Source organism: Mustela erminea, chromosome 2, assembly GCF_009829155.1.
Source record: "Mustela erminea isolate mMusErm1 chromosome 2, mMusErm1.Pri, whole genome shotgun sequence".
NCBI classification, from domain to species: domain Eukaryota; kingdom Metazoa; phylum Chordata; class Mammalia; order Carnivora; family Mustelidae; genus Mustela; species Mustela erminea.
The window spans coordinates 61,303,346-61,329,376 of record NC_045615.1 but is presented as its reverse complement, the minus strand read 5'-3'; the positions used below and the strand labels follow the sequence as shown (position 1 = coordinate 61,329,376).

Sequence of the window (26,031 nt, the reverse complement as noted above, 5' to 3'; positions counted from 1 at the left end):
TTCTTCTAAACTCTAGAGATACTGAGATAAATTAAACTAAAATGTTAAAGGCCCTGAAGGAATTTGCATTCAAGCCGAGCAGAAAGACCTCGTAGGTAAATAAAATAATGACCAAATGTACTAGGAGTAGTACCTGGAACAAGAAAAAAGGCTGATGTGTTTTAGGACAAGAAATAAGAGTGCTGAAGTGTAAAGAACCAAGGGAAGGATGCAATGGGTAAGACTAGAGAACGGGGCAGAAGCAAAATGCAGTAGAAGTTTTAAAGAACAGTAAGAAGATTTTGTTTTATTCTGGATACAATGAGGAAATCATTTTACAGTATGTCTTTTCTTTTTAGTCCCGCTAGCTATGGAAGCAGTGACCAGCTAGGTGGTTATTGTTCTAGTCCAGGAGAAAGATAGTGATAACTTTCACAGAAGTAATAGCAATAGAGATGAAAAACTTGAGCATATTTAAGACATTTTGGTGACTTGGCCAACAGGATTTGCCTCGGTATTAAATAGGGCAGTAAAAATTAGGGGATGCAAAGACACAAGCATGGTTTCCGAGTGTCTGGCTTCTGGTACAAGATGGGTAGTGATGTCACGTACTGAGACAGGGACATTCACAGAAAAAACAGCTTTGGAGACAGGGAGAGAATGGAAGGAGCTTTTTTTATACATAACATTTTGAGATGTCTCTGAGACTCCAGATGAATCATCCATCTGGAGGAAGATGATGGCCTAAAAGTTCTACCTTCTGGTCTACAACTTGCTAATTCTACTGAGTGAAGCAGCAACTAAGATAGGACAGTGGGCCAGCTCAGAGGGATGTGTGAAGCCCAGGGCTGCTGAAACCCAGGAAAGGCCCAGAGTTTTATGCATCAACCTCATCATTCCTGAGACTGTGAGAATGTTAATGGTTCTACTGTGTCCACGTGGGGCAGACTGTCTTCTGCATCATCCAAGAATACATGAGCAGATTTGCTGCTTGAAGAGAACACTTTCAGTTTATCTTTATAAGCAAGGATGAACAGGACCTGGAGTTGGAAAAAAGAAATAAAAGGGACGCCTGGCTGGTTCAGTCAGTAGAGCATGCAACTCTTGATCTCAGGGCTGTGAGTTCAAACCCTATATTGGCTGTAGAAATTACTTAAAAATTTTTTAAAATCTTAAAAAAACAAAAAGAAATAAAAACAAACTTCAGGGAACCCAGCTTCTAGAAATAAGACAAAGAAGCAGAGCACCTAGAATGAGCTGTATGTACTTCATGAACTAAAGCACAAAAGGTCAATTATGATTAAAAAATTATGAGACTAAATACATGATTTTTAAATGTAAAACTCCAGTTGTTAAAAAGATGTCATCACTGCAAAGTAAAGAAATATATCAAAACACAAATATACAAAATACCTAAGGATCATGAGGTAATAAGTAACAGAAGTTTAGAGGAGGGGTCTAGGTTTGCGATATAAATTAATTCACTTGAATAACAAAGTACTCACTGTATAGAAGAATGTTTTATTTACCTTTATCTCCAGAATCAGCCCCTTCTACATCCCTGTTAGAAAAGAGATGCATGCCTACTTGACATTTAACAGTATCATATAACAATCATAACAGCAGGGCACCTCCAATATGTACCAAGTACATCAATTAGAGTGAGGTAACACACAGAATACATGTAGCACAGTCTTTTTCATATAACAGGTCTTCAACAAATTTTAGTTTCCCTTCAGCTTCAAAGGCGACTATTTGTTCTTTTTTTTTTTTGAGGTATTTATTTATTTATTTATTATCCTCAATTATCAAGATTAGAGCTGAGTTCAATGAGGTAGAAACCAGAGATACAGTAGAACGTACAAATGAAACTAGAAGCTGGTTTTTTGAAAGAATCAATAAGATCGATAAACCATTGGCCACACTAATCCAAAAGAAAAGAGAGAAAGCCCCAATTCATAAAATTATGAATGAAAAGGGAGAGACCACAACCAATACCAAGGAAGTAGAAACAATCATCAGAAGTTATTATCAACAGTTATATTCCAATAAGTTTAGCAACCTAGATGAAATGGATGCATTCCTGGAAAACTATAAACTATCAAAATTGAACCAGGAAGAAATCGACAACCTGAATAGACCTATATCTAATAACGAGATTGAAGCAGTGATCAAAAACTTCCCAAAAAACAAGAGCCCAGGACCTGACGGATTCCCTGGGGAATTCTACCAAACTTTCAAAGAAGAAATAACACCTATTCTCCTGAAGCTGTTTCAAAAAATTGAAGCAGAAGGAAAATTTCCAGACTCTTTCTATGAAGCCAGCATTACCCTGATCCTCAAACCAGGCAAAGACCCTACAAAAAAGGAGAATTTTAGACCAATATCACTGATGAATATGGATGCGAAGATTCTCAACAAGATCCTAGCCAACAGGATCCAACAGCACATTAAAAAGATTATCCACCATGATCAGGTGGGATTCATCCCTGGGCTACAAGGATGGTTCAACATTTGCAAATCAATCAATGTGATAAAACAAATTAATAGGAGAAGAGAGAAGAACCACATGGTCCTCTCAATTGATGCAGAAAAAGCATTTGACAAAATCCAGCATCCATTCCTGATTAAAACGCTTCAAAGTATAGGGATAGAGGGAACATTCCTGAACCTCATCAAATCTATCTATGAAAGACCCACAGCAAATATCATCCTCAATGGGAAAAAGCTTGCAGCCTTCCCGTTGAGATAGGGAACAAGACAAGGATGCCCACTTTCACCACTCTTGTTCAACATAGTATTACAAGTCCTAGCAACAGCAATCAGACAACAAAGAGAAATAAAAGGTATCCAAATTGGCAGTGAAGAAGTCAAACTCTCTCTCTTCGCAGATGACATGATTCTTTATATGGAAAACCCAAAAGACTCCACCCCAAACTACTAGAACTCATACAGCAATTCAGCAACGTGGCAGGATACAAAGTCAATGTGCAGAAATCAGTGGCTTTCTTATACACTAACAATGAAAATACAGAAAGGGAAATTAGAGAATCAATTCCATTTACTATAGCACCAAGAACCATAAGACTCCTGGGAATAAACCTAACAAAAGAGGTAAAGGATCTGTACTTGAGGAACTACAGAACACTCATGAAAGAAATTGAAGAAGACACAAAAAGATGGAAGACCATTCCATGCTCTTGGATCGGAAGAATCAACATTGTTAAAATGTCTATACTGCCTAGAGCAATCTATACTTTTAATGCCATTCTGATCAAAATTCCACCGGTATTCTTCAAAGAGCTGGAGCAAATAATCCAAAAATTTTTATGGAATCAAAAGAGACCCCGAATCATTCTTAAACATTCTTATAAAATGAAATGCACCTACATGTTAGTACCACATTCTGAGTTAATTTCTTACAATAAAAAGGCATTTCTTTCTTGATACCATTGTTGCTATTAAGAGAACAAAGTACCAGCTTCTAGAATATATATCTTGACTTATATTTACTTTATGGTGCAAATAAATCTATACTGACACAAGATCACACTCTACAAAAAGAAGTTTGTGTGTGGAAATAGTTTTTGTAACCACCATTGAAATAAAAGACAGTGTACAATACGGACATGTATCTAACCTACTCTGTTAGTAGCATATCAAAATTAAATCCAAGAACATAATGAAGTCTATGCTATTGTAATAGTCACTTTTATATATCAGCTTGACTGGGACACAGGATGCCCAGATAGCTTGTTAAACTTGTTATATCTGGGTGTGTCTCTGAGGGTGTTTCTGGAAGACATGAACATTTGAATTGGTAGATTGTGTATAGCAGATGTCCTCTCCAATGCCGGTGAACATCATCCAATTTGTTGAGAGCCTGAAAAGAACAAAAAAGTGGAGAATGGTTGAATTGTTCTCTGCCTGCCCACCTAAGTTGAGACATCAATTTCCTCCAGCAGCTTTCCTGGGTCTCCAGCTTGAACATGGTAAATCATGGGATTACTCAGCCTCCCTAGTTGTGTGAACCAAGACTATATATATATATATATATATATACACATATATATATATATATAATTTATATTTATATTTATATATTTGCATAATTAATGAATTAATGAAATATGAAGCAAGGCCATATGCCATTAGCTGAACTGATGAGGAATGGGTTATTTAGCAGGAAAAAAAAATTCTTGCTTAGATTAAATATATTTTTATATGAAAATGAAAGTGTTCAGGAATTGGCTGCTTCTAGCAAGGCCAAGAATATGGAAATATATAGCATATAATGGGAAACTGTGCAGTATAATAGATATCATAGTTCTGTTAGTCAGTGTTATCCAGAGAAACAGAACCGTAAGAAATATATATATTCATATATGTGATTCATTCATATTATATCTGAATATATAAATAATTACATATATAATTCATTTATTCCTATATTCATTCTTATATTCATTCATTCTCAAGACATTAAATATCATCTACAGGTCACTGACTCTGAAATGTATATTATAAATCAATACTACTTCCATGAGCTCTAAGTTTACATAATAAGTTACATACTTGATGTCCTTGCTTCACCTATTTCTCAGATCTTTTAAAATTATGATGTATTTAACTGATCTCTGAGTCTTCAGGTATAGCATAAAAGTAGACTTTTCCTATTGTCATCCACATATCAGTGCATAGTACTTCCATTTATCCAAATACTAATTTCTAAGAAGAGTCATTCTTTCTTTTTTTTTTATAAACATATATTTTTATCCCCAGGGGTACAGGTCTGTGAATCACCAGGTTTACACACTTCACAGCATTCACCAAAGCACATACCCTCCCCAATGTCCATAATCCCACCCCCTTCTCCCAAACCCCCTCCCCGCAGCAACCCTCAGTTTGTTTTGTGAGATTAAGAGTCACTTATGGTTTGTCTCCCTCCCAATCCCATCTTGTTTCATTTATTCTTCTCCTACCCACTTAAGCCCCCATGTTGCATCACCACTTCCTCATATCAGGAAGATCATATGATAGTTGTCTTTCTCTGCTTGACTTATTTCACTAAGCATGATACGCTCTAGTTCCATCCATATTGTCGCAAATGGCAAGATTTCATTTCTTTTGATGGCTGCATAGTATTCCATTGTGTATATATACCACTTCTTCTTGATCCATTCATCTGTTGATGGACATCTAGGTTCTTTCCATAGTTTGGCTATTGTGGACATTGCTGCTATAAACATTCGGGTGCATGTGCCCCTTTGGATCACTACGTTTGTATCTTTAGGGTAAATACCCAATAGTGCAATTGCTGGGTCATAGGGCAGTTCTATTTTCAACATTTTGAGGAACCTCCATGCTGTTTTCCAGAGTGGCTGCACCAGCTTGCATTCCCACCAACACTGTAGGAGGGTTCCCCTTTCTCCGCATCCTCGCCAGCATCTGTCATTTCCTGACTTGTTGATTTTAGCCATTCTGACTGGTGTGAGGTGATATCTCATTGTGGTTTTGATTTGTATTTCCCTGATGCCGAGTGATATGGAGCACTTTTTCATGTGTCTGTTGGCCATCTGGATGTCTTCTTTGCAGAAATGTCTGTTCATGTCCTCTGCCCATTTCTTGATTGGATTATTTGTTCTTTGGGTGTGGAGTTTGCTAAGTTCTTTATAGATTCTGGACACTAGTCCTTTATCTGATATGTTGTTTGCAAATATCTTCTCCCATTCTGTCAGTTGTCTTTTGATTTTGTTAACTGTTTCCTTTGCTGTGCAAAAGCTTTTGAACTTGATGAAATCCCAATAGTTCATTTTTGCCCTTGCTTCCCTTGCCTTTGGCGTTGTTCCTAGGAAGATGTTGCTGCAGCTGAGGTCGAAGAGGTTGCTGCCTGTGTTCTCCTCAAGGATTTTGATGGATTCCTTTCGCACATTGAGGTCCTTCATCCATTTTGAGTCTATTTTTGTGTGTGGTGTAAGGAAATGGTCCAATTTCATTTTTCTGCATGTGGCTGTCCAATTTTCCCAGCACCATTTATTGAAGAGGCTGTCTTTTTGCCATTGGACATTCTTTCTTGCTTTGTCAAAGATTAGTTGACCATAGAGTTGAGGGTCTATTTCTGGGCTCTCTATTCTGTTCCATTGATCTATGTGTCTGTTTTTGTGCCCGTACCATGCTGTCTTGATGATGACAGCTTTGTAATAGAGCTTGAAGTCCGGAATTGTGATGCCACCAACGTTGGCTTTCTTTTTCAATATCCTTTGGCTATTCGAGGTCTTTTCTGGTTCCATATAAGTTTTAGAATTATTTGTTCCATTTCTTTGAAAAAGATGGATGGTACTTTGATAGGAATTGCATTAAATGTGTATATTGCTTTAGGTAGCATAGACATTTTCACAATATTTATTCTTCCAATCCAGGAGCATGGAACATTTTTCCATTTCTTTGTGTCTTCCTCCATTTCTTTCATGAGTACTTTATAGTTTTCTGAGTATAGATTCTGTGCCTCTTTGGTTAGGTTTATTCCTAGGTATCTTATGGTTTTGGGTGCAATTGTAAATGGGATTGACTCCTTAATTTCTCTTTCTTCTGTCTTGCTGTTGGTGTAGAGAAATGCAACTGATTTCTGTGCATTGATTTTATATCCTGACACTTTACTGAATTCCTGTATAAGTTCTAGCAGTTTTGGAGTGGAGTCTTTTGGGTTTTCCACATATAGTATCATATCATCTGCGAAGAGTGATAATTTGACTTCTTCTTTGCCGATTTGGATGCCTTTAATTTCCTTTTGTTGTCTGATTGCTGAGGCTAGGACCTCTAGTACTATGTTGAATAGCAGTGGTGATAATGGACATCCCTGCCATGTTCCTGACCTTAGCGGAAAAGCTTTCAGTTTTTCTCCATTGAGAATGATATTTGCGGTGGGTTTTTCATAGATGGCTTTGATGATATTGAGGTATGTGCCCTCTATCCCTACACTTTGAAGAGTTTTGATCAGGAAGGGATGCTGTACTTTGTCAAATGCTTTTTCAGCATCTATTGAGAGTATCATATGGTTCTTGTTCTTTCTTTTATTGATGTGTTGTATCACATTGACTGATTTGCGGGTGTTGAACCAAGCTTGCAGCCCTGGAATAAATCCCACTTGGTCGTGGTGAATAATCCTTTTATTGTACTGTTGAATCCTATTGGCTAGTATTTTGTTGAGTATTTTCGCATCTGTGTTCATCAAGGATATTGGTCTATAGCTCTCTTTTTTGATGGGATCCTTGTCTGGTTTTGGGATCAAGGTGATGCTGGCCTCATAAAATGAGTTTGGAAGTTTTCCTTCCATTTCTATTTTTTTTGGAACAGTTTCAGGAGAATAGGAATTAGTTCTTCTTTAAATGTTTGGTAGAATTCCCCCGGGAAGCCGTCTGGCCCTGGGCTTTTGTTTGTTTGGGGATTTTTAATGACTGTTTCAATCTCCTTACTGGTTGTGGGTCTGTTCAGGCTTTCTATTTCTTCCTGGTTCAGTTGTGGTAGTTTATATGTTTCTAGGAATGCATCCATTTCTTCCAGATTGTCAAATTTGTTGGCGTAGAGTTGCTCATAGTATGTTCTTATAATAGTTTGTATTGCTTTGGTGTTAGTTGTGATCTCTCCTCTTTCATTCATGATTTTATTTATTTGGGTCCTTTCTCTTTTCCTTTTGATAAGTCGGCCAGGGGTTTATCAATTTTATTAATTCTTTCAAAGAACCAGCTCCTAGTTTTGTTGATTTGTTCTATTGTTTTTTTGGTTTCTATTTCATTGATTTCTGCTCTGATCTTTATGATTTCTCTTCTCCTGCTGGGCTTAGGGTTTCTTTCTTGTTCTTTCTCCAGCTCCTTTAGGTGTAGGGTTAGGTTGTGTACCTGAGACCTTTCTTGTTTCTTGAGAAAGGCTTGTACCGCTATATATTTTCCTCTCAGGACTGCCTTTGTTGTGTCCCACAGATTTTGAACATTGTATTTTCATTATCATTTGTTTCCATGATTTTTTTCAATTCTTCTTTAATTTCCCGGTTGACCCATTCATTCTTTAGAAGGATGCTGTTTAGTCTCCATGTATTTGGGTTCTTTCCAAACTTCCTTTTGTGGTTGAGTTCTAGCTTTAGAGCATTGTGGTCTGAAAATATGCAGGGAATGATCCCAATCTTTTGATACCGGTTGAGTCCTGATTTAGGACCGAGGATGTGATCTATTCTGGAAAATGTTCCATGTGCACTAGAGAAGAATGTGTATTCTGTTGCTTTGGGATGAAATGTTCTGAATATATCTGTGATGTCCATCTGGTCCACTGTGTCATTTAAGGCCTTTATTTCCTTGCTGATCTTTTGCTTGGATTATCTGTCCATTTCAGTGAGGGGAGTGTAAAAGTCCCCTACTATTATTGTATTATTGTTTATGTGTTTCTTTGATTTTGTTATTAATTGGTTTATATAGTTGGCTGCTCCCACGTTGGGGGCATAGATATTTAAAACTGTTAAATCTTTTTGTTGGACAGACCCTTTGAGTATGATATAGTGTCCTTCCTCATCTCTTATTATAGTCTTTGGCTTAAAATCTAATTGATCTGATATAAGGATTGCCACTCCTGCTTTCTTCTGATGTCCATTAGCATGGTAAATTCTTTTCCACCCCCTCACTTTAAATATGGAGGTGTCTTCGGGCTTAAAATGAGTTTCTTGGAGGCAACATATAGATGGGTTTTGTTTTTTTATCCATTCTGATACCCTGTGTCTTTTGACAGGGGCATTTAGCCCATTAACATTCAGGGTAACTATTGAGAGATATGAATTTAGTGCCATTGTATTGCCTGTAAGGTGACTATTACTGTATATGGTCTCTGCTCCTTTCTGATCTACCACTTGTAGGCTCTCTCTTTGCTTAGAGGACCCCTTTCAATACTGCCTGTAGGGCTGTTTTGGTGTTTGCAAATTCTTTCAGTTTTTGTTTGTCCTGAAAGCTTTTAATCTCTCCTTCTATTTTCAAATGATAGCCTAGCTGGATATAGTATTCTTGGCTGCATGTTTTTCTTGTTTAGTGCTCTGAAAATATCATGCCAGCTCTTTCTGGCCTGCCAGGTCTCTGTGGATAAGTCAGCTGCCAATCTAATATTTTTACCATTGTATGTTACAGACTTCTTTTCCCAGGCTGCTTTCAGGATTTTCTCTTTGTCACTGAGACTTGTAAATTTTACTATTAGGTGACGGGGTATGGGCCTATTCTTATTGATTTTGAGGGGCGTTCTCTGAACCTCCTGAATTTTGATGCTCGTTCCCTTTGCCATATTGGGGAAATTCTCCCCAATAATTCTCTCCAGTATACCTTCTGCTCCCCTCTCTCTTTCTTCTTCTTCTGGAATCCCAATTATTCTAATGTTGTTTCGTCTTATGGTGTCACTTATCTCTCGAATTCTCCCCTCGTGGTCCAGTAGCTGTTTGTCCCTCTTTTGCTCAGTTTCTTTATTCTCTGTCATTTGGTCTTCTATATCACTAATTCTTTCTTCTGCCTCATTTATCCTAGCAGTGAGAGCCTCCATTTTTGATTGTACCTCATTAATAGCTTTTTTGATTTCAACTTGGTTAGATTTTAGTTCTTTTATTTCTCCAGAAAGGGCTTTTATATCTCTCGAGAGGGTTTCTCTAATATCTTCCATGCCTTTTTCGAGCCCGGCTAGAACCTTGAGAATTGTCATTCTGAACTTGACATCTGACATATTACCAATGTCTGTATTGATTAGGTCCCTAGCCTTCGGTACTGCCTCTTGTTCTTTTTTTGTGTTGAATTTTTCTGTCTTGTCATTTTGTCCAGATAAGAGTATATGAAGGAGCAAGTAAAATACTAAAAGGGTGACAACAACCCCAGGAAAATATGCTTTAACCAAATTAGAAGAGATCCCAAATTGTGAGGGGGAGAAAGGGGATAAAAAGAGGTTCAAAAAGGAAGAAAGAAAAAAAAAAGAAAAAAGAAAAGAAAAGAATTTAAAAAAAGAAAACAAATAAGAAAAATATAAAAAAGAAAATATATATATATTGGATAAACTAGTTAAAAAAGAAAAAGGTAAAAGTAAAAAAAAATTTACCAGAAGGCGAGAACAAAAACAAAAAATGAAAAAGAAAAAAAATTAAATTAACTGCAAGACTAAAAAAAATCACAGGGAAAAAGCCATGAGTTCCGTGCTTGGCTTTCTCCTCCTCTGGAATTCTGCTGCTCTCCTTGGTATTGAAACCGCACTCCTTGGTAGGTGAACTTGGTCTCAGCTGGATTTCTTGTTGATCTTCTGGGGGAGGGGCCTGTTGTAGTGATTCTCAAGTGTCTTTGCCCCAGGCAGAATTGCACTGCCCTTACCAGGGGCCTGGGTGAGTTATCCACTCGGGTTTGCTTTCAGGAGCTTTTGTTCCCTGAGCGCTTTCCGTAGAGTTCCGGAGGACGGGAATACAAATGGCGGCCTCCTGGTCTCTGGCCCTGAGGAGCCGAGAGCCCAGGGCCCCACTCCTCAGTGCGGCCTCAGAGAACAGCGCCCAGTTACTCCCGTCTGCCTGACCTCTGGCCGCGCTCCGAGCTCACCGAGCCTGAGACCGGTTCAAGGTAACACCGAGCTGTGAGCTTACTGTCGGCTCTGTCTCTGTAGCCGGCTTTCCCGTTCCAATACCTGCAAGCTCTGCGACACTCAGACACCCCCTATCCTTCTGTGACCCTGCGGGACCTGAGGCCACGCTGACCCCGCATGGGTTTCGCCCCGGTTTAGCCTCTGGAGCGATGTCCCTCAGCGGAACAGACTTTTAAAAGTCCTGATTTTGTGCGCGGTTGCTCCGCCGCTTGCCGGGAGCCAGCCCCTCCCCCCAGGGTCTATCTTCCCGTCGCTTTGGATTCACTTCTCCGCAGGTCCTAACTTTCAGAAAGTGGTTGTTTTTCTGTTTCCAGAATTGCTGTTCTACTCTTCGATCTGCCGATGGATTTTCAGGTGTTTGCAATCTTTAGATAAGCTATCTAGCTGATCTTTGGCTAGTTGAAGTAGTCTCAGCCTGCTACTTCTCCGCCATCTTGACTCCTCCTCCTAAGAAGAGTCATTCTTAAAAACTCCCTTTTCCCTCTCACCATTACCTGATCCAGCCTAATGGTCTTCCTCCCTAAAACAGCTCCTATATCTATACTTTTCTCTATATCCTTTGAAATAATTCTCCAAAATTCTTTCACAAGTCCACAGGTCTACCACAACAGCTTCTCCAACTCACTTCCCCAGGTCTGCCTTGTTTCCCCAATTCCTCACTCAACAGCCACAAGGACTTTTTAATGAGATGTAATTTACATATAACATTATATAAGTTTCAGGTGGTTAGCATAATGATTTGGTATTTGTATGTATTACAAAATGATCACTACATTAAATCTGGTTATCACCAATTTCCACACATAGTTAAAAATTTTTTCTTGTGATAAGAACTTTAAAAACCATCTCCTTTAGTATCTTCCAAAATATAATAGTGTTGTAACTATAGCCACCATGTTGTATATTACAAATGATGTTCTTAAAATGTAAATCAATTCATACAACCTCCTTGCAATTTTTCAGTAGTTCCCCAATTTACTTAAGAAAATAAATAAAAGAAGTTGCAAACTCTGAAAATAACCTACACGGTTCTACATAATCTTGCCACCATTTATTCTGCCAACCTCCTTCTGTGTCACTTTGCCATTCATACACTGTGTTCTTTTTTTTTTTTTAAGATTTTATTTATTTATTTATTTGGCAGAGAGATCACAAGTAGGCAGAGAGGCAGGCAGAGAGAGAGAAGGGGAAGCAGGCTCCCTGCTGAGCAAAGAGCCCAATGCAGGGCTCGATTCCAGGACCCTGAGATCATGACCTAAGCCGAAGGCAGAGGCTTAACCCACCCAGGTGCCCCCATACACTCTTCAAATAACACTTGCTCTCAGTTGTTTGAACACATCAAACCTTCTTCCACTTCTTGGTCTTCACTCACACTGTTATCGGAGCCTAGAATGACGTGCCCTTTATTATTCCGTCTGTACATCATCTAGGTTTCAGCTTAGTGGTTCCTCAAGTAGACCTTCCATTTTATTCTACAAATCTAGACGTGATTATTTTTCTCTATAGAATTTACTGTAATCTGTAATTTCATATGTTTTCTATACTTACTTTTAACAAATATCTCTTTGATAGGATATAAATACTATGAAAATAGATAACATTTTTTCTTTTTTAATTTAGCACTGTATCTCTAGAGTCTGGAGCCTTGGTTTCTTTAGAAAAATGTCATTATTGTAAGACAATTGTTATATAAGTATACAATAAACTAATTTTGCAAAAATAACTGACTTCCTTCCTAAGCCTGAGCCATCACCAGGTTCATATATTCTTCTTAAACATTGTGCTAAACACAAAAGTTAAGGACAATAATAATTATCTTAATTTAGATATAAGATATTTAAATGTATTTTTTGTTTTATTCACTTAAATAATACTTTTGAAACAGAATCAGACCTATAAATATACAGAACAAACTGATGGTTGGACAAAAGGGATGAAGGGAAGTGGGAGATACAGGCTTCTGGTTATGGAATGAATAAGTCATAGGCATAAAAGGCATAGCATAAGGGGTAGACGAAGAAGGAAAAAAAAGAAAAAGAAATTCTGCCTTTCTAGTTCAAAAATGTATAATTTGAAATCCTACTACATGCATGATAGGGCCAAACACTGGTAAGATAAAGATAAATGGTCCTTCTTGCAATTGAAGTGTTCATTAATATGAGTGAGAAAATTCAGTACCTTCAGTCAACAGGTAATTTATTCAATGTTAAGCACTATGCTAGGATGTCCACAATAGCCAAACTATGGAAAGAACCTAGATTTCCATCAACAGATGAATGGAATAAAGATGTGGTATATATCTATAATGGAATACTATGCAGCCATCAAAAGAAATGAAATCTTGCCATTTGCAACGATGTGGATGGAACTAGAGAGTATTATGCTGAGCGAAATAAGTCAATCAGAGAAAGACAATTATCATATGATCTCCCTGATATGAGGAAGTTGAGAGATAAAGTGGGTGGTTTTGGGGGTAGGGAAGGAAAAAATGAAACAAGATGGGATTGGGAGGGAGACAAACCATAAGAGACTCTTAATCTCACAAAATAAACTGAGTGTTGCTGGGGGGAGAGGGGGAGGGGTGGAGGGAGAGGGTGGTTGGGTTATGGACATTGGGGAAGGTGTGTCCTATGGTGAGTGCTGTGAAGTGTGTAAACCTAGTGATTCACAGACCTGTACCCCTAGGGCTAATAATACATTATAGGTTAATAAAAAAATAAATTTTTTTTAAAAAGAACTATGCTAGGTTCTGGAGACACAAAAACAAATAATGCATATGCCCATATTTGGAAGCAAACAGAAACATGCTTGACTATAATATGCATCTGTGTTATAAGATGTAAGCATGATTTGGTAAATGTCATTAGGAAGTATCTAACAATACCTGCGTGAAGAAATGAGGGAAGCTATTGAGATAGGTGAACTTGAGATAACCTCCCAAAAGATGAATAGAGCATTTTACAGGGAAGGCTATCAGATCAGGGCATTCCAGAGTAATACATGCTAATCACATAGGTTTATTTCAAAGTAACTACAGATCAGGACAATAACATTATTTATAATCCATGCCTTCTTAGATTATCATACAGAAAAATATGAATATTCAGTGGGCTCATATCATTTTCTACCAGATTTAGCATAGTAAAGCATATTTTTAAGTATTCTAGATTTATGCTATTTCATAAAGCAATTAAAGTATGCACACCTTCAAGACAAAAAGCCAACTGCACAAGTATGTTAAGACACTGGCTTACATACTATTTCAACCAAAATATATTAATAACAGTGTATTTTTAAATTTTTTTTTAATTTATTTACTTGACAGAAAGAGATCACAAGTAGGCAGAGACACAGGCAGAGAGGAGGCAGAGAGGAGGAAGCAGGCCCCCTGCCGAGCAGAGAGCCCGATGTGGGGCTCTATCTCAGGACCCTGAGATCATGACCTGAGCCGAAGGCAGAGGATCAACCCACTGAGCCACCCAGGTGCCCCAATAACAGTGTATTTTTAAAAGGACAAGTTATGTCAACATAAAGCAAGATATAAAATCTCTTGGCTGAGCAAATGATGTCAGCCTTGCCTTTATCACCTGGCCAGGCACACTCTTGAGATACCAGATCTCCCCCTGCCCCAGCTCCTGGAACAGAAAAGGAAGAGCTGACCCGAAATTATGTTGCCAGCAGCCAGAAGCTGATTGCGGCTGTTTGCTTTTTGACACTCACTTCCCCACAAAGGTAACTGAGGCAGAAATTCTCTTCACTCAGCCCCCTTCTGTGAATGTCAAAGGATCTTAAATCCTAACAGGAACTCTTTATTTGGGACTAAAGTAATCCTTTTCAGCAGACCTGCTTTATGGCTACTAGGTGAAAAGAATATAGAAGATTGTCAAGAATTGGTACTTCTTGTCCATTTGTCTTTAAACATGCTCAGCATAAGTGAAGTCTGTGGAAATAAGTGGTGCCACATGAGCCCATAAAATATCTGAAGTTCTGAGTCCCTATTTCATAGCTTTAATGCAGATAAATCTGTCCATATTCCCATAGCAATAGGTAAATCAGATTCCAACTTCAAGCTCCCAGCCCGCTCCACCATTCCAACTTCTTCTCTTGATCTTTCATCTTCCAGCTTTAGGACAAGATCTCATCTTACCTGAAGCTCAAACGGGCAATTCCTGGGGAAAAAAAAAAAGAAAGAAAGAAAAAAAAAAAAGGTTGTCTGACTATCCTTCACTTAGCCATTGCCTGAGCACGTTAAATGAGGAAAGAAGCCAGGGCTATTTCTAAAGGTCTTGAGAAAGAGAATGAGCCCTTAGCTAATGAAGAATTAAGAGACCCAGGAACTCTAGCTCCGAACCTGCCTTTGGGATCTGAAGGAAGCACCCCACCTTCTGAGTCTTAAGTCTCTCATCCATAAAATGGAGAAGCTATATAGTCATAGGTTTGTCATGAAGGCTAGAGAAAGTCATACACTGGGAAGTTTATTTGTTAATGATTATAAAAAGCACTAAGCCTGTTACTAAAATCAAAAGAGAACACAGCTCCACTGAGTCATCCATCAAGGTCACCCTCAAATGCGTCTGCTGGCCTTGCCTCACCCAAAGGAAAATGTTGCTGTCAGTATGATTTTCCTTTGCTGAGTCTCAAAATGAGTGTTAGAACCACCTGGCCAGTGCATGGAGCGCAGCACCTGGGGCGAACGCTGCATTCTGGAGCACAGAGCTTGTGGCACCAGAAACTAGCACGGGGCGTTAAGGAGGGAAAAGATAAGGGAATAGAAGCTTTGAAATGTGCGGTGAAATAAGCACAGGATAAGTTTGAAAACATTGCTTTACCTTCTAGAGCTTAGAACGGAGACATTTAAACAAAGTCAGGAATGGGCTCTTCACTGCACTCCAGTTAAAATGTAACAACACAGGCCCTTTCCCTAAAAGGACAAATACTGATCAAAGATTTTCAAACTTCGTTCCCATTACCAGACCACTATCTTGTAGTCAACATGTTACGAATTATATTCTTGTATCACATTTTTGTGTTAATTTGCTAAACAAACACTTTAACGTAATCCACATTTTTAAACCATACTCTTACATTCCTTCCTGTTCTAATAAAACAGAAGCCTCAAAAACAGAACTTTGTCCCAATAGTCACAATACGTGACAATTCCTTTTCAAAAACTTTTGTTAAAATTGCTCTTGATTATTTGGATACTCAGGAAATGCTGGTAAATGAATCTACTTCTATTGTTTCTGTAAACCACAGAAACTGTTTTCTGGCTATTTCCTATTTTAATTTTCTTCATCTAACCTAAGAAGCCATAACAGCTCTGCTCCTTCAGAGGTGAACACCTAAGTGTAATAACAAAGAAGGCTTTTGCCTTAATCAGAGACCACTCTTCAGTCTAAGCTCAAGTGACAGATTCAATTGGATTTTTGAATAGTAGAACAACCAAGAAAAATCCATCATCTTATTCAGCAAGCAAGGTTTCTATATGCAGTGTCATTACTGCCAAGGAATTACCATGGAAAACAGAGCTCCTGAGGAAGACCATATATAACCTAAGAGAGGCTCATCTGATGCAAATGGAGATCCTAGTCTATTTCTGATATTGATAAGAGCAATTCTACGGGTGATCCAAACCTCTCTGGATGTCTCCATTTTCTGGGGCCCTGTAGAGTATTCTGCCTCCAAGTTTGCTGGCATGAAGGATATCATCTAGTGTTCTCAGCATTTCAAACATTGTTGCTGGCTTTTCAGGTTGCCATAGCAAAATACAATAGACTGGTGGTTTAAACAACAGACATTTATTTTTTTCGCTGTTTTGGAGGTGAGTCATCTGAGTGGAAGGTGTTGTCTGTGATGGTTTCTTCTAAGGCTTCTCTGCTTGGTGTGCAGATGACTGCAAACCTCTGTCTTGCATGGTCTTCCCTCTGTGTGTCAGTGTTCTAATCACTTTTTCTTTCAACAACACCAGTCATACTGACTGAGGCCCCCTCCTAATGAACTCATTTTAGTTTAATTATCTCTTTCAACCCCCATCTCCAAATTCAGACTCATGCTGAGGTACTGAGATTAAGACATCAACATGAATTTTGAAGACTGACATCACCAAGATGACAAAATAAGACATCTCTTGTTATCTCTTTAATAACAATGTGGCATCCATCCAGAGGCAAAAGTGCTTTTGTGGATGCTGAAGGATCTAGATAGATCTGGTGCGGTCCAAGAAAGAGGAGAGTCATTTTGAGAAGGCAGGCCTGCATCCAGGAGGCTAAAACAAGGTCCCCTATCGACCCAGAAACAGTTCTATATCCTGGAGGATTTGGCTCTCGCCTCATTTGGATTTGGTTCTTTCACCAACACCAAGGTGAAGGAATCTGGGAGGAGTCCCACCCACCATGAGTCAGGTAATGGATATAGAGACCTCCATGCAGCTGTGGACCTTACCATGGCCTGTGAACCAATCATAGCTCCTCTTAGCTCCAGTCCAGGTGCCGTGGAAAATACTGATTTAGATAATCACCCATGGACCAGAGAGCCATGTGGAAGTCCAGGAGTCTAGCAGAGAAGTTCTAGCATAGCATTAGAGGAAAAAAAGTCTAAGGCAGATGCCGTGGAGAGGGTAAGAGGAACAGCTTAACCGCACCCACATCACCTCTCCCTGAAAGTGACACAGCTCAGTGCCAAGAAGGTCTTCCTCAGGGGTGATTTCTCCCAAGGGCAAAAATGGAAGTATGTGCGTGAGGGAGGGAGGGAGTACTCACTGCCCCAGCTCTGTGGGATGCTGCCAAAAAGGCCCATTCTCTCCCTCCAGTCAGAGAATTAAGTCATGAACCACAAAACTAGGAAGCAGGTGAGTGACTGGGAAAATAGCAAGCAGGGTACATGGAACCCAGCAGAGGGACTTAGATTCTACTACCAGTCATGGACTCTACAGCAAGCCAGTCCACAAGGAGCTTGGGATGCCTCCCTGCAGGTCTCCTACTGGCCCAGTTATAAGACGAATACAGTCTGAGGATCTGATGTGAAGCATGGGGACTATAGTTAACTAGACTGGATCATATACTGGAAAGTTTCTAGTAAAATTTCAGTGTATTTACCACACATGCACACAAACCAAAAACGGTAATTATGTGAATGCTTATTGTGGTAATCATCTCACAAACCATACATGTATCAAGTTATCACATTGTACACATTAGATAACAATTATATCCCAATAAAGCTAGAGAAAAATAAATAAATAAATAAATAAGCAAACCTTGTAAACTTAACCAAAGAATGGGGGAACACAACTTTCTCCATAAGAAGCCTCCACACATTTTTATCTCCAGCCATGATCCCATAATATCAGTCTTTATACATCTTGCTTTAATATACTTCCTTTTCTTAATTTCATCTCATCTTCCTTTTGTGGGCTGCACCGCTTTCTTTGACTTTAGATCTTTAGGCTTATAAATCTTATGATGCTCTCAAAGTTTAAGTTTTCAATGGAAAAAATGAAAATACACTAAAAACAAACCATAATAACATGTAAAGAAGGAGAGTCCAAATACAACACTGTACACACACACACACACACACACACACACAAATGTTTTCCACACCTGAACCTACACACACACACAGGTTATTCTCATTTGTTCGGGGTTGACATAACTTCTCACAGACATGACTCCATACTAACTTAACTACATTCTCACATTGCTTGGGGATAGTACCAGTGTCACATTTCTTGGATGACACTAACAGCACATTTTTTTAAATTTTTGATGATACTAACAGCATTTTTTTTTTAATTTTTATTAACATAAAATATATTATTTGCCCCAGGAGTATAGGTCTGTGAATCGTCAGGCTCACACAATTCACAGCACTCACCATAGCACATACCCTCCCCAATGTCCATAACCCAACCACCTTATCCATACCCCCCCACCCCAGCAACCCTTAGTTTGTTTTGTGAGATTAAGATTCTTATGCTTTGTCTACCTCCCGATCCCATCTTGTTTCATTTTTTCCTTCCCTACCCCCTACAAGCCCCCGCCATACCTCTCAAATTTCTCGTATCGGAGAGCTCATATGATAATTGTCTTTACAGTGCCTGTATTCTTATCTAATTCTAAAATCACTAGCAAAATTCAACTCGGCTTCTAGACCATGGTGCCTTTTTTTTTCACAACTGTTATTACTGGGCTCTTATTTTCTTTCTCAAAACTGAAATTTTTATGCTTACTGAATGTAACTGCAACAGCAAAAGCTGAGCCTAAATAACCCATGAAATGGTACTTTTCCTTTTGACACTTTTATGGAAATTTTTCTCATACCTACTTTGGAGAATATATATTTTAATTCGCTAATGTGTGGTTAAAATGAGCAGGTTTGCAATTTTGACTAAAAGAAATATAACGGTTCGTTTAAGAATGTTTCTGTGGACAAAAGATGTGGTGAAGTGGGTGAGTGCTGTGAAGTGTGTAAACCTGGCGATTCACAGACCTGTACCCCTGGGGATAAAAATACATGTTTATAAAAAAAATAAAAAAATCAAAGTAAAAAAAAAAAAAAAAAGATGTGGTGAAGTGGTAGGGTATGACCCATGGGACGGTTCTCCAGAACATGCATTCTGAGGGGTTCTAATCTAAACAAGAAGCTTCCTATCACATGGCATTAAAAATTTCCAGTTCATACATTTAGGAAGAATAAATCCTCTACTGAAGAATATAATCCTAGACATATTTTATAGTTGGCACTCTTCCATTTCATTTCCTAGACTTACTTTTTTTCTCTTTTATGACCTAAACCCCAAATCATCCCTCCTACACTAATTTAATATGAAAGATAAGAACAGCTGCAGGCATTCCAGTCTAATCTGTACAGGATACAAAAATCAAAGATTTGTTTTTCCCTTTGATACACAAAGAAAAGGTGCCCAAAGCTTATTTTCACTTACCAGGTCATGCATTTCAATCCTATCTATGTGAGTAAAGTGGATCCTTAACTACTAAAAACAGGCAGTAGAACTGTGGGAACTACATCACTTGTCCCATCTCCCTTCTTTCTCCTGCTCATAAGTGTCTGTGCCAAGGACAGTGGGCAGCCATGACTGTTCTTGTTGCCATGGAAAGTGGAAAATAAATCTCGTTGCCCCAGAAGTGGGACATAGCTCAGATTTACGAAATACCCAACATCAATCGATCATTTATATCAAGTTGTAACACATGGTGAAAGATTTGAATTGTCTCTGCCCTGGTCTCTTATCTTGCCTAAAAATTTCAGGATTTTCAGGAAGGCTACCAAACTGAACACCTTTCCTGATTAGTATTTATATGCTAGTGCCATCGTCCAGCCATGAGACTCAGGCGAGCAGCTCACGGTATTTGCGCATCTATCATTGCTCAAGGTTTGTGCTTCAAAGTGCTGTTTTGCTTTTGACACTTGACAAAGCAATGCAATTTCTTCCACTGAAAGACCCCGCTTTTGCATTTATATTACAGCTGGAGTCCCGAAAGTTTGATATCATAAATAATTCCACAAGATTGTGTGAGCAAGACTGAAGCTAACAGTTAAAATGTATTTTATAGAAATAAGTGAAGTGTATTATAATCATGTAGAAGATCTTTTCGTTTAGAGTCCTTTTGATTTTTCCTTATTTTCAAATCTTTTAGGGTCTTGTAGGGTCTCTTAGATTTTTCCTTATTTTCAAATAAGTTTCTAAATGTTTTATAACAAGGTCCATAAGGCCCTATATCCATGAATTAGAAGTTATTTGAAATTTCCATTCCAGAGGCATTTTCATTTAATTTAATTTTCCACATCCACTTTAATTTTTCCACATTATGGACTTCTTCCACATTGATGGTTGGAAGACACTTAAAAGATTCTAATAGCCTCTGTAGGTCTTTAATTACTATTGTTGGAAAACAATTTCATGCACAGGGAGTTTGTGGTCAGTCTGCAAAAAAAAGCATTCCAAGAAGCTCTTATGTATATTTGCTGTGACCATATTTAACAGAGTAGCCTGTACCATGTTCACACTGATACAGGATTTTTTTTTTTTTTTTGCCCTTAACATTAATTCAGAATAAAATTTAATGCTTTCACACACCTAAAATATTGATTATATCATTTGTACACTCATACTCTTTTAAATGTGTTTGCCTAGAAAAATGAAAGAGCAATAAAATATTAAGCTCATTTTATACATACATGCCTATTTTAAACTTGGAGGACAAATGATACCAGTGATTAATGACCAACTAAAATCAAAGACACCACTTCACTCCCTATATGACTCTTAGTTTCTTTTTTTTTTTTAATTCACTTTCATGTATTTATTTTTAAAAATTTCTGAGCACCGATTATGTATGAAATCCAATCTATGTGCCTGAATCCATCAACAAAAAAAAGAAAGCAAGCAGAAAATTCTTGCTCTTTTATATTCCAACATGAGGAGACAGAAAGTAAAGAACAAGCATAACAAACTGAAAATAAAGAACAGGCAGACTGTGGTCTTACATGGGTTGGTCAGAAGGGAGTCACAGAGAAAGTAACAGCTGTGCAAAGGCGAGAAGAACATGAGGATGGTACCCCGTGGGAATAACTGGGGGACCAGTGTTCTGGAGGGCAAATAATTGGGGGCAGGAGCTTGCCTGTCGTGTTCAAGGAGTAGTATGATGTTCGTACAGTTGAAATTAAAAGGCAGTAGTAGAACTTGTTTCGTTCAGTCTTCTGTCCCTGGGCTAGTTACCAGGCACTGAATCATTCTTGCTTATAATAAACTAGTAAGTTCTCATAAATATTATTTCAATTGCATACACACATGTTTATATTCACCACATTTCAATGTATTTTTTATTTACATTGTTTTCATTATATTCTAAGCTTCTTCAGGATAAGAGATGGGTCCTCTACTCAATATTTTTCTCTATTCTGTTTTCTAGACCCAAGAGACATTCAGTAAATGTTATTAATGTAAGTAGAAAGAAAAAAGACTTAGGAATCTTAGTTTTTTTTTTTTTCTAAAGATTTTATTTATTTATTTGACACAGAGAGATTACAAGTAGGCAGAGAGGCAGGCAGAGAGAGAGAGGAGGAAGCAGACTCCCTGCTGAGCAGAGAGCCCGATGTGGGACTCGATCCCAGGACCCTGAGATCATGACCTGAGCCGAAGGCAGCGGCTTAACCCACTGAGCCACCCAGGCGCCCAGGAATCTTAGTTTTAAAACTCCAGCCTTGTTTCATGAATCACAGTGGTCAAATCTTTTGGTCTTTGCCTCAGTTTCCTAAAGCACAATTGAAAACCAGCTAATCAGTTGTTAAATACATGAAGCATTGTATAAATGTGAATTATAATAAAATGTGGTTCTTATTTACATTCCACAAATATATAAATAAGAAATCGGAGAGATAAGTGCAGAAATCTGAATACAGCTTTTCAGGGGGAAAAAATCAGTTTAAAGAGCATTGAGAAAAAAAATGCTTTTGGTGGTATGGCCACTGATAACATTCTGTGGGCTATTGACCTAGATCTCCAGCTCTAATGAAGCTTAGTACTTGTTACCTGGATGGTACAGTGATCAGGCTCTTGGGAAAGCTTTGCCTTCCACGCTGATCCACTTCATGCTTTGCCTTGTTCTAGAATCATGTCTCTCCTGACTCTTAACCTTGCCAACTTTTCATCTGAATCCCTAACTTGCAGTGAAATGATGAGTCCAGTCCATAAATATCATCTTTTCTTAGTTCTAAGATGCTTCATAAATCACTGATGTCAGGACTCTCTCTGATTTCTGTGCTGATGTGACTAGGGATGAGCTCCCAAATTCTTTTATTTAACATATATCATTCTAAACATTTTACTATTTCCAAATTGCCAAAAGAAGTATGGACAAATTTAGTAGGCAGATTGTTAGTGAAAAATATTAAATAAGGTCATCATTTTATTATTATCTCCTTTTCCACACAAAGCCAAGCTGCTTTGAGTCTACCTTTCTTATAGTCACAGACAATGGACAGATTTTATTTCCTTAGGGACACATAAAATATCCTTCCGTTCAACCTACTATTTTAAATTGTACATTGTCATTCATTATTCATTAATTCCATATCTAATTATTTGTCATCAGCTATATGCTTCAAATTGTGCTAGATGCTGAGAATATTAAGATAATCAAGACATTCTCTCTGCCATTTAGAAGTTAAGGTCCAGTGGTGGAGAAACAAAAGTTGATAGGTTACTTTGGCCAGGACTCTCTAGAATATTTTGTTTTAAAGGTGTGGAAGCCAAGGAAACAATCCGTGCTTACCAAATTCATAAGACCTAATGTATAAAACAGTTGACTGTCTATTTGTAAATTTAAAGTTAATGATATTTCCTCAGACTAATGTGAATATTCATAATCACTGTCCAGAGAAAACTTCCCCAATACCAGATTATAAGAGAAACCAAGTTGACATTCAAAAGGTTGCCTCATCGACATGGTATTAGAGTAAAGAAATCTGAATAGTCTTAAGCTATATAGTCAGGCTATAGTAAATATGGAGGAACCAGCTCAGCCCTTGGAGCCTAATTTACCCCCACCATGACTCAACAGTCGGTTTCTCTAGATATATCTCTGCTATTTTGCTATTCAGGCCAGCACAGCCAAATCTTGATCTTCTCTCCCCTAAGCTCGTTGGATTCTTCTAAATACTCATTTTCTTCAGGCCATCTAATATATATGTGTTTCTGTTTGAGTTAGTGTAACCCATTCACTTGGGTTAGATAAAGAAGGAATGGTGACATCAGCATAGCTTTCTTGAGACTTATCTAAGGCAGTTGTCCCTAGCTTACCTCCCACTTTTTTAATACTAATCCTCAGGCATGCTATGTATTTAACTATATTGGCAGAAAAATACGATTTACAGTAAGCTACTGCAACAAATATATTTAATGACTTTAAAATTTTCCAGAATTGACCTCTTTCCTTCTTCCTTTCTAGGTTGTAAAAATGATGATAATTGTTGTGGTGACATTTGCCATCTGCTGGCTGCCTTATCATATTTACTTCATCCTCACTGCAGTCTATCAACAGCTAAATAGGTGGAAATACATCCAGCAGGTCTACCTGGCCAGCTTTTGGCTGGCAATGAGCTCGACCATGTACAACCCCATCATCTACTGCTGCCTGAATAAAAGGTAGAAATGAAATTATCAAACCCAAGCTTCTTATCCCTCCTGGCTTAGCTGAAAGCATATGATGTTGTTCCAGCTTCTTGGTACAAATTAAAAATGTCAAAAAGAAGGAAAATTTTAAAAATTCACTGAGGGGAGTACAAAGCTTGATTTTTTTCCTAGACTTCAACCTACTTTATGAAATATCCCACTTTAACAATTATAATAACAATTACAATTAAAAATTACAATTACAATAATTTAGAAGTTCTAACTGGGAAATTTTTATATGGCCTAAATTCTCCCTCCAAACCCTTCCAAATTTTGTCTGCACAAAAAGAAAAAAAAACTCCATCATGATTGAAGGAAGTGAGTTGAATATGTGCTCGAGTCCTCAGAGAAATGAAGACACTCCATAGAAATATACAGATAATTTTTATATGGGGAGAGAGGATGACATATGTGAATCTCTATTAACAAGGATGTCTTGTAAACAGACTTCAAAATAGAAGATGTTGCTGTGAGGGTTCTAGAATCAGTAAGGCAAGGAGAATTCCAATCCTTCTGTCCCTTCTGTCTATATAATGAGGTCAGTGAGTAAGACAGGGGGCAGTATCCATGGAAATGGGCAGTGAGGAAATTGAAGTGGTCAAGGCAAAGCTACTTGCACAGTAAAGTTTTTAAAGGGTAGTATTTGTAGCCAAATTTAAGACTGGAAAGGAAGGTAAAATGTTGTTTCCAGATAAAAACACCTTGGTAGTATGTAAAGACACATGGAGGAGCAGGGGTAAATTTCCTAAGACTGATGATTCCCTAAAAAAACCAATGTGTTTTGAGCACAACTAGAAACAACTTCATGTGAGTAACTGTGAACCAAATCCTTAACTCTCTTTGCAGTTGGGCCTCCATTACACTGTCCCTTCAGTTTGTTAAACACTTAATTCTGCTTTTTTTTTTTCATTAATTGCATAAGCCGTGTATCAATTCAAACCACCCCACAAACAGTACATCTGTTTTTAATCAACTTCACTTAATGGTTTACAAAACAAGGGATTCTGTGCTTTCATATATCATTAGATAAAAACCTTCAAGATTAACAACTAATTCTAACATTAAATGGGACTTTAATGTAAAAATGTGTAATCATTTCTGAAAGAAGTTATTTTGAAATATGTCATTTTTAAATGCCTTAACCGCCAAGCTTAATTCAATTATACTTCTGCAAACGTATAAAATGACTGAAGAAATGTACACTGTTTCTTTGGCATAAGGATTACCTGATGCCGTGCTTTCACTCTTTGATGACTTCCTTCTCATTGATAAGACATTACAATTCAAACAAGAAAACTTGAAGGACTAGTACCAATACTGTGGCATACATTTTAAGAGTTTGGTAAATTCAAAATTTGATTTTGTTTAATTGCCTGAAGTAGGGCTTTCTGTGACAGTTCAAGGGAATTTCCACTTGAAAACGTGATTTTTTTCTTTCTGTGGCCTGCTTCTCTTCAGATTTCGAGCTGGCTTCAAAAGAGCCTTCCGCTGGTGTCCTTTCATTGAAGTTTCTAGCTATGAGGAGCTAGAGCTCAAGACCACCAGGTTTCTCCCCACTCGGCAAAGCAGCCTGTACACGGTGACCAGGATGGAGTCCATGACAGTGGAGTTTGAGCCCAGTGAGGCAGACAACACCAAATCCAGCCGGAAGAAGAGAGCAACTCCAAGAGATCCGAGCTTCAGTGGTTGCTCCCGCAGGAATTCCAAATCTGCCTCCACCACGTCAAGTTTCATAAATTCGCCCCATACCTCTGTGGATGAATATTCCTAAATTCATTTCACAAAGAGGCAGATTATAAAATATAAGCCCTATTCTCCTGTTTAGAAGTCCTGCCCTACCTACTCTCTGGAAACGGAGGGCAATTTTGGGCAGCCGGGCTTCAACTGAGGAAGGTAGAATAGAAATGTAACAAAGACACTATTAAGATATTTGACCCCTCAAAAATTAAATAAGCTGTCCATTTATTCTTTGAAAACTCTAAATTATTACATCAACAAACTAAAAATAGATTTGAAACATACTTCTAAAATTTTTTCTCGTTTAAAAATAGCAATTATAGGGGTGCCTGGGTGGATCAGTGGATTAAGCCGCTGCCTTCTGCTCAGGTCATGATCTCAGTGTCCTGGGAGGGAGCCCCGCATCGGGCTCTTTGCTCAGCGGGAGCCTGCTTCTCTCTCTCTCTCTGCCTCTCCGCCTACTTGTGATCTCTCCCTCTGTCAAA

The 26,031-nt window shown here is 38.2% G+C and overlaps 1 protein-coding gene across 1 annotated transcript in view; it reads left to right on the top strand.

Annotated features, from left to right (window-relative positions):
* Nucleotides 1–25,797, top strand: part of TACR3 (tachykinin receptor 3) — an 84,306-nt gene extending 58,509 nt beyond the window's left edge. The window contains exons 4-5 of the mRNA XM_032333048.1: nucleotides 23,586–23,782; nucleotides 25,268–25,797. Of these exons, the coding sequence (XP_032188939.1) occupies nucleotides 23,586–23,782; nucleotides 25,268–25,580 (510 nt within the window). The 3' untranslated portion in view covers nucleotides 25,581–25,797. The remainder of the gene's footprint in view (nucleotides 1–23,585; nucleotides 23,783–25,267) is intronic.
* The last annotated feature ends 234 nt before the right edge of the window (nucleotides 25,798–26,031 follow it).